Source organism: Suricata suricatta, chromosome 14, assembly GCF_006229205.1.
Source record: "Suricata suricatta isolate VVHF042 chromosome 14, meerkat_22Aug2017_6uvM2_HiC, whole genome shotgun sequence".
Classification (NCBI taxonomy): Eukaryota; Metazoa; Chordata; class Mammalia; order Carnivora; family Herpestidae; genus Suricata; species Suricata suricatta.
In genome coordinates, this window is record NC_043713.1 from 75,727,590 (window position 1) to 75,746,575 (window position 18,986).

General features: G+C 50.8%; 1 protein-coding gene across 1 annotated transcript; it reads left to right on the forward strand.

The window, feature by feature from the left end:
* Nucleotides 1-5,712: 5,712 nt before the first annotated feature.
* WSB2 (WD repeat and SOCS box containing 2) lies at nucleotides 5,713-18,330 on the forward strand. The gene is made up of 8 exons (XM_029921943.1): nucleotides 5,713-5,915; nucleotides 10,439-10,683; nucleotides 10,841-10,972; nucleotides 13,855-13,955; nucleotides 15,163-15,335; nucleotides 16,076-16,186; nucleotides 16,311-16,418; nucleotides 17,026-18,330. Exons 1-8 carry the CDS (start codon nucleotides 5,728-5,730, stop codon nucleotides 17,186-17,188), a joined length of 1,221 nt encoding a protein of 406 aa, XP_029777803.1. The 5' UTR covers nucleotides 5,713-5,727; the 3' UTR covers nucleotides 17,189-18,330.
* The last annotated feature ends 656 nt before the right edge of the window (nucleotides 18,331-18,986 follow it).

Consider the following 18,986-nt stretch of genomic DNA (forward strand, 5'->3'; position numbering starts at 1 on the left):
GGGGGGGGGTGCCCAGGTGCCAGGTGACGCACTTGCAGGTCTGGGTGGGAGTCCGCAACGCCCCTTACGAGCAGTGTGATCGTGGACGGGCCGCATAACCCAAGTCTGTTTTGTATCTGCAAAATGGGTTAATAATAGTACGTGTCCCAGCGGGTGGTTGGGAGCTTTCCACACTTGCGTAGTCATAAGAATGGGGTCCGGGGTCCCTATTAAAAAATCTATTGCTTGCGAGCCTCTCTCAATGGAGACTGATTCGTAGAGGTGGGGTGGGGCGGGGCGGGGCTGGGGATGCTGATCCTTGTTGGCGTGCTTGATGGGGCAAGTGTAGGAAACACTGATGGGTGAGGTTCATGCCTCTATCCTTGTTAACAGCTGTCATCAGAAGACGGTGTGGAAGTCTGAGAATATCTGATACACTTGGAGAGTCAGTCCAATTGAACATATAATCTCAGAGTGCTTGTTATGTGTGCTTCTTAAGCAGAAACAAAACCTCCAGGTTATCCCTCCGTCTTCTCCCACCCACCTTGCCTTTAAAACCCCACTTATACAGAAATTTGGGGTGGGCTTGGGGTTTATTCTGGGACTTCCAACTCTTGAATATATACCCCCGTGCTTAAAGGCAGTTTCTTTAGGGAAAACTGTCAGGAGAGGTCAAGGCTTGGGGTTCAGAATCTGTTCCAGAACCTCTCTTGGTATTCTTCCAGTGAAGTTCACGCTGCATCTTGGTCTGGAGAATTCTGATAGTTGATGTTTGCATTTCCCAGGCTTGTTTGATGGAGCCCGGGATTTTCGGTAGGTAGGTTCAAATCAGGGTATTCCCTGGGGTGGTGTAACTTTTTAATTTGGGAAATGACATTTCTTTGTTTGCGCAGTCAGGCATTCAGTTAAAGGTGTAGAGGCGGCTCTCTGTGCCTTCCCATCCAGATAAGGGCTTTCTTTTCAGTGAGTGTGTTACCTCTTTTTAAATGGCCCCTACTGTTTGTTTGGATCTTATGTGAATCTTTTTATAGCTTCTGCTGTTGTTTCCATCGCTCCTTATAGTTAAAACTGAAAGCAATCTGTAGCTAGTCTCCCTTTTTAGCTGGAATCTGTTTCCAGTTCTGAGTTTTTCCTGATGATTGACGCCTGTGTTTTGGGGTGTGGGCAGAGCTGTTGAGAGCTGCCAAGTTACTGTTCAAAAAAGGCCAGAGACTTTTACGTTCTTTTGAAACTGAATAAAGCCCATTGTGATAGGATTACAGTGGACAACGGTAGATATCTTCAGAGCAGTGGTTAGAATTCATTTATTCTTTGGGCAAATATTTATTGAGTATCTATTGTGTGCCAGGCACCCTCTAGGCCAGCATGGGCCGATAGAAATATAATGCCACATCTGTAATTTAGAATGTTCTAGTAGCTGCATTAAAAAAAAGCGAAACTAAATTTAAAATTCTATCTGTCAGTCCAACATATCTGAAATATGTCAACCTGATTATTGATATATTTTAGATTTATTTTGGTACTAAGTTCGACATCTGGTGTGTGTTATACACTTAACAGCACATCTTAATTGGCACTTGGCATGTTTCAGATGGCCACTAGTCAGGTGTGGCAGTGGTTACCATATTGGACAGTGCAGCTCAGTGGGAGCAGATACGTAAGTTTGGGGTGTGGGCGGGGAAGAGAGAGGCAGTGAATACATAAAAACAAGGGAACAGTCAAGAAAAGATGAGTGAGTGGTGCCCATAAAATTAAATGGGGTGAAAGGAGAGAGATTGACTGAGCCACTTTACATGGTGAGACCAGGAAGGTCTCTGAGAAGGTGACATCAGCACTGAGCCCCCAAGTGGTAGGATGGAGTAGGCAAAGATCTGGGTCCAGGCCAGCAGAACAGCTAATGTCAAGATCGTGAGGCCGGACAAATCACCAAGCTTCGTACTGGCTGGGGTGCTAGCGCTCTTGCCTGTGCTCTGGTGAATCTCCTTGCATAGAGCAGCCCATAATAAGTATCTTTCCTGGGGCGCCTGCGTGGCTCAGTCGCTTAAGCCTCCGACTTTGGCTCAGGTCAGATCTCACGTTCGTGGGTTCGAGCCGCACGTCAGGCTCTGTGCTGACAGCTAGCTCAGAGCCTGGAGCCTGCTTCCTGTTCTGTGTCTCCTTCTCTCTCTGCCCCTCCCCCTCTCATGCTCAGTCTCTCTCTGTATCAAAAATAAATAAAAAACATTAAAAAAAATTTAAAAAAAAAGTATCTTTCCATTCAGCCTGTTTGTCCAAGTACATCCCAATGTTTAATTAGAAAACCCTGATCGTGGGCCTTTTCACTAAGAAGGGCCACAGGAGGTTCAATCCCAGATGAAGGCTGGATCCTCTCGGCTTGGGTTTTTGCGTTTTTTTGGGGGGGGGGGTTCTTTTTGTTTTAAGTTCTGCACCAATTATGGCTTTCCCCCTCCAACCCCCCAGCAGCCAAGTTAAGTTTGGGCTCAGACTCCTCTTCAGAATTTCTTTAATTCTAGAAACGAAGACATAGGAGTCACTGAGTTTTTTTCTTCTTTTGGCTCCTGGATTCCTAAGCCTGAAATAGCAGGAGGTTAAATCTCCATATTACAGAAATAGAGTGTGAAATCTGGGTATGGCTCATGTTTAAGAAGCATTTCGTGTGAAATGTTTGGCATTGGCATCATAATACTTTAAGGGGCTTTGTTTGTTTATATTTAAAGAGGTATACCCTGTATATTTAATCAGCAAATACTGCCTGCCTGCTCCGCCAGGAACTCTGCTATGCCCTGAGGATAAATATACAAGGTCCCTTTTAGCATGGAGGTGGTGCCCTGTTGAGGGGAGACAGGCACTCCTCCTCCTGGTGAATGTGCTGTAAAGAACACAGATGTCGGTGTGGTGTCCAGGAACTGTGAGGGAGACTTACTTGGGGGCAGAGAAGAGCTCTCTAATGAGTTGGTATTTGAGCCAAGACTGAATGAAGGGAAGGGGCCAGTCATGGAAGGGCATTCCAAGCAAAGAGACTAGCAGGTGCAAAAGCCCTGAGGTCGGAACTAATTGGGCACAGTCAAGGGGTGAGTGAAGGCTGGAGCCAGGGCCAGGGAGAAGAGAGTCCTCAGCCCAGGTGGGAGATGAAGGCAAGGGGCCAGGTTATATAGGACTTCAAGGGCACAGTAAAGAGTTGGAATTTTATTCTAAGAGTAGTTGGAACTGATCACTCTAGGAAGTGAGGATGGATGGTGGGGGCCAGAGCAGAAGCTAGGAGAGCAGTCGGAAGGCTACGCAGTGAGAGGTGATGTTGATGAAGTGGTTTGCATAGATTAGAATAGTAGCCATGGAGATAGAGAAGTCAGCTTTGCCAGGTCTTTTGGAAGCAGCCTTGATAAAACTTGTTAATGGGTTTGGTTTGGGAAGGAAAGAAAAGAGAGAAGTCAAGGAGGACCCCTTTTTATATTGTGCAAAGCCTCCACGGTGCCTGTTGTGGAGGAAGTGATCCAAGTGTGAATATTATCAGGGTGGAATAAAGACGTTTTCATCTAATAGATAAAAACGTGCCTGTGGGTCAATTACATCCAAGTTGTCCAGCCTCCACTCTGTCGACGTTTTAAGCGTGATAATCCTTCTCGTGCACCAAGGGATGCTTGGCTTCTGCTCATTAGATAACCAGGAGCACCACCCCCAGTCGTGACAACAGAAATGTCTCCAGACACTGCCACGTGTCCCCAGGGGCCAAAATCCGGTGAGAAGCACTGGATTGCGTGAAGGACGCATTGACAGATTGGGGCCTGGCCACCCCAGGAAAAAACCCAGGAATAATGAGAATGAAGACACCAGCACAGGGCTGCTGGGTAACATTGAGAGACCTGTTTTGGATTTAAAATGTAAAGTAACTTCTTTCCGTGCAAATATTCCCATCCAAAGCGGCCCGCCCCTGGAGGCCAGGAATTGTGCCCATGAACCGATCCCATGTGCAAACGGGTACAGAGTTCTAGGAGGACTTACCTAGACAAGTAACAGTTCAGACAGACCTCATGGATTAAAACCTAGATTTATACACAGCACCTCAGGAAATGACTATGCTCTTTGCCAAGGAACCTTCTTAAATTTTCTTTAAATAGCAAAGCCACCAAAGGCTTGATATGATTAAAATGCTATTTAAAGAGAGAATCTTTAGCAGTACATTTATTTTATAGCACAAGATGATACCCGCATCTCCTACAGTGCATATACCAGGAGATGTTTTATTTACATGTATATATATACACACACATATGCATCTCTCTATATATACATGTTTACCACCTGTTTCATTGAACACAAGATACCAAGGTTCATATGTGTCCCTAAGAAAAAATACTGCCCATTTAGCTATAAAAATTCCTCATTTGTAAGATATATCCTGACTTCAGTGGTCATAGATGTGAGAAGACCTATAAAGATGTGTCCTAAACGGTATGAAATTGGGGCTGTTTAAATTAGTATCTATTTAGTAACAGATATAAAAAGGGTCAAGGTCTTGAAACTGGTGAAGTGGAACATAGACATCAGGGAGTGACCTCATTCGGAGTGGAGGCCAGTTTTTATATTAGTATGTCTCATAATCATAATTAGTAGTCAGAAAATCAATTCTGAATGCCTTTAGCCTACGAGCTTCTGTTGAGAACCTTCCCCCGGAGGAGAGGCTTGAACTAGGAAATGCCCTTCAGGTAGAGGAAGAAGCAACAATGTGAACTTGCAGTTCACGAGGCACGGCTGGGGTCCTGAGAGAAAGGAGCATGACCTCCTTTTGGTGTTTGAACAAGGGGATTTAAATTCTGGTGGGGGGCAGACCTGAGGGAAATTAGGAACTCCTGGAGAGAGTGAAGTCTGCAGGGTGGGACTCATTTCCGCTTTGGTAGAGATCCGATAAGGGCTCTGCATTCTCAGAAGTCGAGGTGTGAATGCCGGTGAGCTGCTTGGGGCCTGGCTAGGGTACTTGTGTGGCCAGAGGTCACGGAAAAGAGGTGGGCCAGTAGTCTGGGGTTCAAGGCCCAGCCTCCGCCCTTACTGTGTACACAGGCGGGAGCCTGGAATGTGTTTGAGAAAAATGTGATGTGACCTGTGTTTCGGCTTTAGCAGGGTTTCCAGGGCGGAAGGGGCAGGGAGGGAAATCAGGAGAACCTTGTAAAAGATCTGGGCAAGGTGGGATGAAGTTTAAAAGCAGAACAGACAGGAGATGGAAACGGAGGGCCAGATCAAGAGGTCTGAGCGGCAGGAAGCTGGGCGAGCTCTGAACATGTTAGCCCTCTCGATGGGGAGGATGCTGGTGAATGCGAGGGAACCTTCTTGTGGCAGATATGCCTTCTTTCACCTGCTTTCCGGTGGCAGGTTCTTTTGAGGAGACTCCTAATCTGCACCGTCTAGCATGGTCCAGCCTGGGCCGGCTCCTCTTTCTTCTTCTTCCAGCATTCATAGGAAAATGAGGCCTCCATTCACTGGGTTCACTGGCACAAAGGTTACTCTGAGTCACGATTAGCCAGCGGTCGGTCGCCAGTGCCAGAACTGAGTAACCGCACTGGAATGTGGCCTGTGGCTACTGCTGTTGGCGCAGGTCATTTAAATGACAACTCCCTCCCGGAATCCGGAGTATCACCCATTGCCTTGGGGAGACCTCGGCTTCCCTGGGTCTGAGTCAGGGAGGTGGTCTGGAGCCGGGCGGGCTCGCCACTTTCCCCCCCGGCAGTGAGGGTCCCCTCCCTGCCCGACTGAAGCATGCTGTCTCCTGTCTCAGAAGAACCGCTGCTGCTGGCCGAGCTCAAGCCCGGGCGCCCCCACCAGTTCGACTGGAAGTCGAGCTGCGAAACCTGGAGCGTGGCCTTCTCCCCAGACGGTTCGTGGTTCGCGTGGTCTCAAGGACACTGCATCGTCAAGCTGATCCCCTGGCCGCTGGAGGAGCACTTGTAAGTTCTCTCACACCCCGGACCCAAAGGATCGAGGGAGGCGGGGAACTTGAGAGCGCTTTCCCAGGTTACTCCCTTCCCTTTTTGGGTCTCCCTGCCCAGGAGCAGGAGAGGGGGGTGGCTGAAAACCATCTGGGAATTGGTCATTGGGGTTTCCGGAGCCCCACGTTGGGGTCGTTGGGGACGTGTGAAAGTTCGGTGGCGGTGGTGCCCGCCCTACCGTCCTTGTTCCACAGCTTTAGTGGGCTGTAATCTGCCTGCCGTGCAGTCTGCCCGTTTACGTGGACAGCTCAGTGGCTCCCCGCAGGTTGATGGAGGTCCGCAACCATCACCGCCATCCCTCTCCAAACCGCGGTCCTTGCCCCAGAGAGCGAGCCCACATCCCGCAGGTGTCGTCCTCCAGTCTCACTCTGTCCTCCAGCCCCGAGCAGCCGCCACTCCACTTTGCGCATTTGCTCCTCCTGGACATTTCTCATAAATCGAATTGTACACCGTGCAGGCTTTTCTGACTGCTTTCTTGCATTTAGGATAGTGGTTTCAGTCACCCACGTCACAGCACGTACACGTTCTTCGTTTCCTCTTATGCCAGCTACTACTACTCCATTACTGCCCGTGTGTGTACATCTGCCCATTCCTTGGTGGACACTTAGGTGGCTTTCCCTTCCGGGCTGTCACGAATAATGCTGCTGTGAACGTCATGTGTAGGTTTGGGCGTGGACGTGTCCCTTCAGTGTTTCACCGCGGGAGGAAATGGGCTTGCCCGGGGGCTGTGGCGCTCCGCAGTCCCTCCAGCAGTGTGTCGTTTGCACGTCCTCACCAACACTTGTTACTGCCCGGCTTTCTGATGGTGGCAGAGCCGTCCGGGTGGGTGGGAAGCAGCGTCTCATTGTTTGGGTTTGCATTTCCTGATGGCTTCTGACCTGAGCACCTTTCCTTATGCTTCTTGACCCATCGCGTGTCTTCTTTGGAGACATGTCCATACACGTCCTTTGCCCATTTAGTTTTTAAGTGTCTGTTTATTTTTGAGAGAGTGCAAGTGGGGGAGGAGCAGAAAGAGACAGACAGGATCTGAAGTGGGCTCTGTGCTGAGAGCCGTGAGCCCGGTGCGGGGCTCGAGCTCACAGCTGAGATCATGGCCTGAGCTGAAGTTTGTTGCTCCACCAACTGAGCCACCCAGGTGCCCCTCCATTTTTAAATTAGGCATTTGGTTTTTTCTTATCATCCATGTTTAGTTTCTGATATTGACTAGTTTCGATCTGTGGGCTGGACGGGTCCCAGCGGCTGAATGCTGAGAGTGCCCGGTCAGAGGGCCCAGCATCTGCGTTTTCTCATTTGTACCTGGGCTCCTCTGTGTCTGCCTTTATTTACCCAGCCAGCATTTGTTGGAAATCTTCTTTGCCCCACACTGAGCCAGGGGCTGAGAATCCTGAAAGAAACCCAGCACGGCCCCTGCCCTTGAGGGTCTCGTTCGTTTTGTATTAGTTAGGCGTTTCTTACACATTGTGCATTAGAGTTCAGTGTTTCCTGAGTTCAGTGTGAAGCTCGATGCCTTGATGATCGTCCGCGGAGATGGTGCTCCGCACGCCGCTGGGTGTGAGGGGGTCCGTTTGGCTGTTTGGAAGGATGCATCGAGGACCTCGAAACTTTTCCCGGCTACCGCGGATCTGGAAATGGGGTCATCTATTTACAGACACTGGTTTTCATCCCGGAGTTAGTTCTATAGTAGTCAAAAACCAGAAATCCCTTAAAATCCAGAGAGGAGAGGCTGGTCAAGGAACTTGAGGCAGTGCCATAGGATGGTTTTTGCAGCCATGAGAGATGTTTTTGCCTGAATCAGGGTTTTCAGTTCCTTCTGTGTGGTCAGTTTAATGAGAATGCCCAGGCCATTCTTTTTTCTTACCCCTCCTCTCCATGCCAGAGACTCAACTTTATACCCAGTCTGGTGTGAATGTAGTCAGGAGAAGAATTTGTAAAGAAAGCATAAAAATGGAAACTGTTTTTCCAAAAATCACTCATATCCAAACAAATACATCACCTTACCACAGGTACATGTATCCTTCCGGTATGAACTTAGGAAAATGGCAGTTGGAGTATTAATCCTTTTTGTGTGTCTGTTGTTTAAATATAATGAGATAAATGTTATTGTGTAGTATGTTAAATGAAAAGTTACTTGTTTTAGGGAAAAATCACACATTGTGAGGAATAGTAACTTAGGAAAATGCTTATAAATAAGGCTTACTGAAAAAAGTAAGCTATCAAACCATAAATGTAATATGGTCCCAAATTTGTCTTTTAAAAAAACGTATGGGTGCCTGGGTGGCTCAGTCGGTTAAGCATCCAACTTCGGTTCAGGTCATGATCTCACAGTCTGTGAGTTTGAGCCCCGTGTAGGGCTCTGTGCTGACCGCTCAGAGCCTGGAGCCTGCCTTGGATTCTGTGTCTCCCTCTCTCTCAAAAATAACAGATATGCCTTAATTCCTTTGGAATAAAATAGCTACTACAGATTATTCCTTAATTCAAAGGCAGAAATTAGGATTCTATGAAAAATAAATGTACCTTGGGTGGTTCCCAGGTGTCCTACAAAGCTTTCCCTGTGGCTTGCCTCTTCTTCCCTGGGTGGCAGACTCAGGCCCCTGTGCCGGGCCCGGCAGGTCAGCGGAATGTGTGGATGGAGCGGGGTCAGTCGAAAACACACACGTTCATTCTCACATCATCTGTTTGTCAGGACAGCAGGTTTCCAAACTGCATTTGGCCATTGAGACCTGCAGTCAGGAGACTGTTTTTTTGCTTTATTTTATTTTGAGAGAGAGACGGAGAGCGAGTGGGGGAAGGGCAGAGAGAGAGGGAGACACAGAATCCGAAGTAGGTTCCAGGCTCTGAGCTGTCAGCACAGAGCCCAACGCGGGGCTCAAACTCATGGACTGTGAGATCATGACCTGAGCCAAAGTCAGACGCTTGCCTGACTGAGCCACCCAGGCGCCCCTAAGCGGCTGTTTCTGCGAAGGCGCAGATGGTAAATAGTTTTGGCTTTGGGCGCCATACAGTCTCTGTCAAGACTATTCAACTCTGCCGGGAACAGTGGAAAGCAGCCCTTGACGGTACATGAACATATGAACGTAGTGGTTTCCTGTAAAACTTCATCTCTAAAAACAGATTGCTGGGGGCTACTGGGGGGCTCAGTCGGTTGAGCGGCTGACTTTGGCTCAGGTCATGATCTCGGGGTTTGTGGGTTCGGGTCCCATATCGGGCTTTGTGCTGACAGCTTGTTCAGAGCCTGGAGCCTGCTTCAGATTCTGTGTCTCTTTCTCTCTCTGCCCCTACCCTGTTCGCGCGCTGTCTCTCTCTGTCAGTAATAAATAAATGTTTAAAAAAAAAAAAAAACCAGATTGCTGGCCTGGGCATAGTTTGCCAGCCTCTGATTTCAAGTAACAGAGTTTTAGAGCTGCAGGGGCTTGTGTTTGCCTCAATTCTGCCTCCTCCCTTCTAATTTTACAGGTGGGCTTGGTTACAGTTCTTTAATAGATTTCAGCCACACACTTGGCAAAAATATGATCCACTTACAGCTTTCGGGGAACAAGTCTAATACCTAAAGAGGTCCAGTTAACACATACGCTGAGGGTGGGATTTTTCATGGAATCGAGTTCCAGCTTTATCATCCCCATTTCCCCTAGTGTGGTAGCCCCGGAGTGTGGTCAGGGTCACACAGAAAGGTAGGACTTAACACTTGCACTGATAAAGTATGCTGCCGACGGGGAAGTTTGGATTTTGAGGGCTGACCCTCCCTCCTAGGGCTGTCCAACTACTCAAGCCTGAGAGGCGGTGTCTGCTGGGGGAGTGGTGGGCGGGGCCTGTGTTTTGCCTAGAACGGAAACGAGAGGGTCTGATCATGGGGTCGTGGAGGTCCGTGCAGTTCCGCACACTTCTGTGGCCTCTTTCTCTCCTTGGTCTCCCCGCCGGTCGGTTCCTATGCCGGATGTACTGTCACAGAGGTAAGTGAAGAGCCTCACTAATTGGTTGGAATATAAAGCCACTGAAGGTAGAATCACATGTACCGAGCACACTGTGTTGGCCAGAAAAGGGGTGGTTTTCCCGGTCCTCGGGGCTTTCCAAGCTCGAGCAAAGGGGCTGGTCAGGCAGGGGAACAGATGGGTGCTCAGGTTCTGAGACCTGTCCCAGTTCCACACCTGCAGCGTGCTTTCCTCCTCATGGGAAACACTGAGTGCCTTTCCTTCCATGCACCAAACCCAAGAGAACTTTCTGAGGAGACATATGGCTCCCTGGGGCTTCTGTGACCTAGTTCTCCCATAGGCAGGTCACCCCATTTTAGGGCTATCACAAATGGGATGAACCAAAGCTAATCAAGTCTTCGTTACATGAATTCTAAAAAGAAATAAAAACTCATGCCAGAATTCACAGAAGGCCAATTGGTTTCTAGAACTTTAATGTCTTAGATATCCTAGAATGAAAAGTTGGTTGCCTCGGTGACAATTTTAGACTCATCCAGAGATCTCTGCTTCCTCCAGCATCCCTAAAGGGTTTGAAGCCAAAAGCCGGAGCAGCAAAAATGACACAAAAGGGCGAGGCAGCCCAAAGGAGAAGACTCTGGACTGTGGGCAGATTGTCTGGGGTTTGGCCTTCAGCCCGTGGCCTTCCCCACCCAGCAGGAGGCTCTGGGCACGCCACCACCCCCAGGTGCCGGACATCTCGTGCCTGATCCTCGCCACGGGACTCAATGATGGGCAAATCAAGATTTGGGAGGTGCAGACAGGTAGGTCATTTATGGCCGGGACAAGGTCCGGGTGTGCATGGTCTCATCAGAGACCGGAAGGGCCGCCAGGTCCGTAGCCGGCTGAGGGGTGTGGCCTTGACCCGCAGACCGGGGTCGCCTTCCTCCCACTGACTGACTGCTCCCGCTCCCACGCCAGGGCTCCTGCTTTTGAATCTTTCCGGCCACCAAGATGTCGTGAGAGATCTAAGCTTCACACCCAGCGGCAGTTTGATTTTGGTGTCAGCGTCTCGGGATAAGACTCTTCGAATCTGGGACCTGAATAAACACGGTATGGAGGTGGGGGAGCCGCGGGCCGCGTTTCTTCATGTGACCCATGTCCCTTTTATCTAGAACGGTGTTTCTCAACCGGTTTTCCTAAGGAGTCTTTTAAGACCTTTTTTTCTCATCACACACCTTCCTCCTCCCCTTGAGATACTAGTATCAAGTATGTATCATTTACTTAGGCACTGAGTGTGTATCTGTGCACATAAGTAAGACTTCAGCCCTACTGAAAATACACGATAGAGTGTAGGTTTTCTCAACTACGGCACTGTCGACATTTTGGGCACAATAATTTTTTTTTTAAGGTTTATTTATTTTTAAGAGAGAGACCACAAACAGGAGAGGGCAGAGAGAGAAAGAAGGAGACAGAATCCAAAGCAGGCCCCAGGCTCTGGACTGTCAGCACAGAGACCGACTTGAGGCTCAAACCCAAGAACTGTGAGATCATGACCTGAGCTGATTCTTAACCGACTGAGCCGCCCAGGCACCCCGTGCACAGTAATTCTTTGTTCCAGGCCGTCCTGTGTGTGCTGGGAGTTGAGCAGCACCCCTGGCCCCCACCCATCAGATACCAGGCGCACCTTCTCTAGTCTGACAACCAAAATGTCTCTAGGCATCGCGCCCTGTCCGTGTGAAGGGCAAAGCCTCCCCCGGTTGAGAACCACGGGATCTGGAAGAAGTACTCCGTGTGGGATCCTTCCTATCGGAAATCCGGTTTCTCTGCGAACTGGAATCTTTGCCTAGAGGAAATCTCTTGGACTCGAGAGGGTCAGCGTTGTGGAATTTTGCTGTGAGCAGAGTGGCCCAGCGAAGAATTCCATACATCTCCACTTTTGAGTTTGAACTGGAAAGGTGACATAGGGAAGGGGAATTTATCACCAGGCCCTTTCCTCCCCACGTGGGCAGGAACAGGGACCTGAGGGAGGTGGAAGGAGGAAACGGCCACGTGGACAGTCGATGAAGAGGTCTCGTCCCTGACAACGCAGAGGCACCGGTCCTCCTGTCCCAGCCGTGACAGGGCCGGCTCCCCGAGGCCGCGACCTACTCCTGCCCTCTTAGAAGTGAGACGTGTCACACAGCCAGGGAGGTGCTTGTGGTGTCCTTATCCAGGGGATCTGCCCTTGGCTGTGGAACTTGAAATTACAAATAAGTCTGCAGCCTGGGAATTCTCCTCCGAGGCAGCGCCATTTTTAATGCGTCCTGAGGCAGCTGTTGCCACCATCCAAGGAAGGTCCTTGAAGCGACTTTAAAATCTTTTCGTGGTTAGGGGCGCCTGGGTGGCTCAGTCTGTTGAGTGTCCAACTTTGGCTCAGGTCATGATCTTACAGTTGATGGGTTCGAGCCCCACGACAGGCTCTGTGCTGACCGCTCAGAGCCTGGAGCCTGGTTCAGATTCGGTGTCTCCCTCTCTCTGCCCCTCCCGTGCACGTGCTTCGTCTCTCTCAAACATAAACAATAGAAAACAATTTTTTTTTAAATAAGATCTTTTGGTGGTTGAAAAGGCAGGACTAGCGGAAGGGGACCAGGAGCCGGCGAGTGCACTGGGGCTTTCCCAGGAGTGGAGAGGAGGGGGTTGTGTTCCCAGGTCCCGGTCTGGCTCTGCTGTCCTGCCTCAATTTGTTCAGTGCCCACAGCAACCCTGGGGGAGGTGCTGCTCTGATCGGACAGCCACAGAAACCATGACTGACTTGAAGAAAAGTTATATGGACCCACATACATACACATAAACTCTTAAATGCATGACGGTGTATGTTCATAAAAACAGTTTTTCCCCTTTCTTTTGGTCTCTGCGCCCCTCCCCCCCGCCCCTGCCTTGGTCTCTTTCCCTGTCTTGTCCCCCCGTCCCATCAGATCGCCCTCCCTGTAACCCCCCAGCAAACTCCTGACCACAGTCTCTGTATACTTGCATCTTCCGGCTTGGAATTTGGGGTCATTTATGGATTTGAGAGTCATCGTTCCCTAAAAAGATTCATGTTATTAGCATTCTTTCTGCAAAACAGTACTCCGTGGAAATTCTAAATTTAAAAAAATGTTTATCTTTGAGAGAAATAGAGCATGAGCAGAGGAGGGGCAGAGAGAGAGGGAGACACAGACTCTGAAACAGGCTCCAGGCTCCGAGCTGTCAGCACAGAGCCTGGAACCTCGATACCATGACCTGAGCTGAAGTCAGATGACTGACTGAGCCACCCAGGGGCCCCCTCCATGGAAATTCCAGAGCCCTAATGCCGTCTGAATTAACGGGGTGGATATATTCCATAAACTTACCTGTCTTCTTAACGCTTATCGATGGACATTTTAGTTTTTCCCCAAATCTGAGAACTGGAGAGGTTATGTGAGTGGCTCCTATGTGCTGAGGACATGGTGGAGTCAGGGTTCAAACCCAAGTTCGCCCGACAGCAGAGCACGCAGCCCTCCTTACTCTGCCCTGCCGCCCATCCAGACCCCCTGGAAAGGGTCAGAGAGCAGGTGTGGGGCCCTTGGGGGGGGCCCATTTCAGAGTGTAAACAAGTGAAGTGAGGGTAAAACGTTCTCAAATTGGGAGGATGCTTCGGAGCACTAGAGGTGGTTGAGGGAACTGAAAAGAATGTTCTCTGCTGTCAAAGGGATCTGTCAGATCTGCTCTGTGTACAGCCTCTGTCCCACGGAGCCGGTGGATTCTGGTGAAACGTGGTAGCGACTTCCTTGGGGATGAGAAGATTGTGTTAATAGATTTCAGGTGTTTCAATGACCTATCCTGTCATCTTGCTTCCTCTGCATGAATGAAGTGGGCCTCTGGGCTTGGCCGATAGACGGAGCAGCTGGGTGGCCGGGCCGGTACCACCAGCCCTTCAGTCTTGCAGCCTTGCGGTTTCAGGAACCGGCTCACCATTCGCTCCTTTTCTGTGCCAGGCAAGCAGATCCAGGTGTTGTCGGGCCACCTGCAGTGGGTGTACTGCTGCTCTGTGTCCCCGGACTGCAGCATGCTGTGCTCGGCGGCCGGAGAGAAGTCGGTGAGTCCCAGACATCAGGTGCCGTTAGTTCCACGATGCCCGGTCGTCGCAACGGGCCTCGTGTGAGAGGGAAAGTAGGCGCCGCACCTCAGAATCCCAACTGCAAACCAGTCCCACAGCAGGTGCGCTTCTGGGCGTGACCGCCCCCTGCACACTGTGACCTCTTCCATGCCTCTCCTGTGATAATGCACTTTGAAATAAACCCAAAGAGCAGAGAGGTTTGAAGTGGATGGCTTGCTCTCACCTCTCAATCGGGGGCTGTTTGCTTCACAAAATGGCAAAGGTGTGCTTTTCAGATTTCTTCCTGCCCGCCCCCAGAGTCTTAAGAATTTAAAAGTTGCAACCTGTACATGGACCTGATTTCCTTTGAACCGTTAACTTGAGTCTAACTGGGAGAATTGGGATTTCCGTTTCAAATCAGAATGTACAGTCACTTGTGGGACTTTGTCCTGAAATCCTGTCCATTATTTCAGAAAGTATTAGACACCCGAGAACAGTTCGGGAACAGTTTGTTTGAAGGTTAGATCTGCACCGAGCTGTTTGCTCTGATGAACCGCAAGTTATGAGTTCACTACACAGTACAACCCAGGTGGCTAATCATTCATTGGGGTTTGGGACGACGTGAAATTGAGGTTTCTTCAAGGGAAGAAAACAGAATCCCGTTTTTTAATGACTAAAGGTTTAAAGTGACGATGTCAGATGGGCGTAGTCATGGGGCAGACTGCCACCGTCCTGTGACCTCGTGGTGTAGAATGGCTGGGCAGGGTGCCATCGCTTTGTTGGGAGCCGTGGCCTTCACCTCTCACCCTGACTTCTGGTTTTAAGTGAAAGGACAAGGTAATTCTTGGCGGAGGTCCACGTCAGGATACGCCATGATCCTGCAAACAGGGTCCGAAGCAGAACTCAGGAGCCTCTGTTGACAGCGTTTATTTAGGCTGGTGGTCTTCCTGAGGCTGGTGGTCTTCCTGAGGCTGGCTGCCTTTTTTCCCCCTTAAGCTCCTTGAACACGTGCATTGGTCGGGTGCCTCAAGAATTCAGACCTGTTCCTTTACTTAAACCTTTCTGATAGTTCCGGAAGGGCTGTACAAAGGGGAGTGGAGAGCCTGGCTGTGGGGCCCGACGTGGGCATTGCCGAGTCGCTCGCTCACCGTTCACGTTCTGGGCAGTTTGTTGTCACCCCTGACCAGGCGCCTGTTCCTTTCCACAGGTCTTTCTCTGGAGTATGCGGTCCTACACGTTAATCCGGAAGCTAGAGGGCCACCAAAGCAGTGTCGTCTCTTGTGACTTCTCACCTGACTCTGCCTTGCTTGTCACGGCTTCTTACGATACCAACGTGATCATGTGGGACCCCTACACCGGCGAGAGGCTGAGGTCACTCCAGTAAGGACGGAATCCTGGCCTATGACTTTCTTGGGGGGGGGGGGTACTGACAAAGCCGCCATGGGTTAGGCTTGTCCCTTGCAGAGTGTGGGGCCTTGGAGGGGACAGTCTGGGTAAAAGGCACGCTGGGTTCGGTGCTTATTCTCAGGCGCTGGCTTGCAGGGGCCCCTCATTGTCGGTCAGGCTCTTCAGTTGGACCGAGGGCCGCAGGGCTCCCGATGCAGGAGGCCGTGTGTACTCTGGATTGAGTGTTAATGAAATCTCAAAGTGACTCTTTCTTTCCATTTACTAATATCTGTAGTAGCAAATTCAGAACGGTCTTCTTACCGAAACTGGTATTTCCAAAATGAATTCTCATGTTCTCACAAACTTGGTCTTTTTCTCTTGGTCTCTGTTGTTTGCTGAAGCAAATAATAGGCAGTCCTATAATTATCACGTATCTTAGCCTAAAAAAGACTTTCAGTTTGTACCGTGGCATTAAAGTGAGGGCTGACCTACTTTGCATAAGGAAATCCGCGCAGGGAGCGTAAGTAACCCTTCAGCCCTTTCCACAGGACCCCGGAGCCTTAGGAAATGCACAGTCTCCCCCCAGTGTGCTTGTCCCGAGGTTTTCCACATGGGGTGCAAGATGGGTCTTGAGCCTTTCCTAGCCACGCCATTTTGGCCTCCTGCCTGGGAAAGATGAAGGGCGGAGAGTGGCCTGTCACTCCAGGACCACCTCCCTGTCCCTTTCTCCTCAGCCACACCCAGCTGGACCCCCCCATGGATGACAGCGACGTCCACATCAGCTCCCTGAGGTCTGTGTGCTTCTCGCCCGAAGGCCTGTACCTCGCCACGGTGGCAGATGACAGGTAACGGAGAGAAATCTCTATGTGGCCTCGGAGCAAGTGCCTGCAAGTCACTGTAGCGCCCCCCTCTGGCCTGGCCCCAGGTCTGCTAACGTGCAAACGCGCCTCTTCTCTCTGTCTCGTCCAGACTCCTCAGGATCTGGGCCCTGGAACTGAAAACTCCGATCGCATTTGCTCCTATGACCAATGGTCTTTGCTGCACATTTTTTCCACATGGTGGAGTTATTGCCACAGGGTATGTATCTGGTAGCTGCACAGATGGGCCGCCATTTCTGCTGAGTGTACTATGCAGCTTTTTAAGGAAAGAAAGCCTCTAGAATTTTCTTGCCTCTGATGAAGCCTTTAAGGAAATCCAAGAGAACACAAAATTCTAATGTTCTATTCTGCCAAAACAGGTTAGCGTTTACTCTTAATATTTCATCTAAATGTAATTAAAGAACTGTGATGCATGCCACTTACTGGGCCAGGTCCACAGGGAGGCGGAATTTATGCGGGAAACCATGTAGGGCAGCGACCGCCCTGCAGGGAACACCCAGAATTCAGGAGGTGGACTGCCTCCCTGTGGCCCATGTGAGCTCACAGTGGGGCTCAGAAGGGCTGTGCCCACAGATAGCACTGTGGGACCAGAGGTGCCCGGAGTGCGCACAGCCCTCTCCGCAGCCGTCATCATTCGGCGTTGCAGCCTTGCCCTGGACGCCAGCCATCAGGGTTGCACCGAAGGGCCGCCGTTCACCCTCCGGGTGTCTGCCGCCAGTGCGTGGGAGCGGAAACCTGAACACCGTCGCGGTGAGAGCAGGTGTGTCCGAGGTCGGCCTCACAGCGTCCGTCTCTTTTTGTTTCAGGACAAGGGATGGCCACGTCCAGTTCTGGACTGCGCCCAGGGTCCTGTCCTCACTGAAGCACTTATGCCGGAAAGCCCTTCGAAGTTTCCTAACCACCTACCAAGTGCTAGCACTGCCGATCCCCAAGAAAATGAAAGAGTTCCTCACTTACAGGACTTTTTAAGCCACGCTCCGCAGTCTCATACTTGTTTTCTCTGTAGCAGGATAAACCTCCCTGGCAGAGGAGGCGCTGGACTGAGGGGCCCAACAGCAGGCCTTGGCTCGGAAGAGAAGGTCTCCTGGGGGTTGTGAACAGAATGTAGCGAAACCAGATACCGGTGGACTAGTCACCGGTGTTTTTCTCCCCGACACGGGGGGTCCGTCACGGGGTGGGGGGACTCCAGTTCCACTCCTTCCCTTGGACCCTCAGTCCGCTCACAGCCAGCGGTGCCCAGCGCTCTCCAGAGTCATGTTTTCGAGTCAAAGCGCAGTTACGTTGATCCGGTAGGAAGAGTAACCCGGCCCCGGAGCCTCTGCGGAGGCGGAGTTCGGTCCCTCGACTGGCGAGGTGGCTTCGGCCCCGTACTAAGCATCGTCGTGTTTCACACCCAGTGGTGACATTGTCCCAAGTTCTCTCCTGCTGTGTCAGGGTGGCTTTGATGTTGGCGAGCGCTGTCCTTCCTCGGGCTCCCCTCCGACGGGCAGGACAGAGTTTTCCTGGAGCCGTGTGCTGTGCGGTAAACTGCAGGGGGCCCAGAGGCCGTGCTCCCGACTGATACACTATACGTGGCTTTCTTTTTTTTTTTTAATATAGAAACAGTGGTGTGCATGTGCAGGCGACGACAGATGTGTATGTCCGGCTCCACACGGATGTCCCCCTAAACTGCATGACCGTTCAGGTGGCCGCCGCGTGGGCAGTTGTTTGCCATTTGTAGCCTATTTATTTGTATTTCCTCAGCAGATGTTATGGTACCACTGTGTCTGCCTCCACGGTATCTAAAAACCATAGTTGTTAAGCCGAACGGTTGTGAGGTCTCCTTGCGTGTGTGGAGAAGTGGGGAGGCCCCCTCGCGCTGGTTCCCGCGCGCCGGCCCGCCCCGCCCGGGCCGCCTCTGCCCGTCGCAGACCTGGCTCCTTCCAAGTACTGTTCTCCTCCAGTGCGTGTAGTTCTCTGATCAAGACACCCCGTCCCGGTGAAAACCTGCCTTTGGAAAATTTAATATATTTTAAATTATTTTAAAAGAAACCCAACACCTTATCCTTTGGCTTTCTTACTAGGTGCTTTGTGGAGGCCAGTGTAACGTTATAAAACTTGTTGCAAAAGCACGAGAGTCCCCTCTGCCACCTTTGTTGCCGAAGAAAAAACGTTCCAAGATGAGAGGTTTTCATTGAAGGGAAAGTTAAAAAAATTTTGGGCTGTTTCATTTTTTCCACTAAGAAAAAAATATCCCCTCTCAAACCAAGTGAGTACGGCAGGACAGCAGGGACCGTTTGGGGCGAATTTGTAATTTTGTGGTTCTCTTGAGGCATCACAGCGTAGTCGAGGCGCTCTGGGTGGCTTCCCCGGGGCCCCGCTTGGCCATTAGCTTCAAACTGTGCTTGGTGTCCTTGGGGAGCGGGTTGAACATGAATGATGGAAATAACTCCTCCCTTTTGGAAAGTGTAAGAGCCTGACACCTTTATGAAGAGTAGCCCCCAAGGAAAGCGGATTCTGTGACATCAGAGATGGGGGCAGGGCTTCCCCACACAGATGCAGTTTGAACGAGTCGGCGGCTTTGTAACCGGTGAAGGAGAGAGTCCCTGGTAACAGGCAGCACACAAGCTGCTTTATTTTTATTGAGAAGAACATGATCATGAGCGCAGCCTGTCTGCTCTAAAACCAACCACCGCACTGCGCACTGGGCCTCGTCCCGGCTGGAGTCCAGCCTGGGCTCACCTGCCCGGGGAGCAGCAGGCAGCCCGGCCCCCCCGGCTCCCCCCCC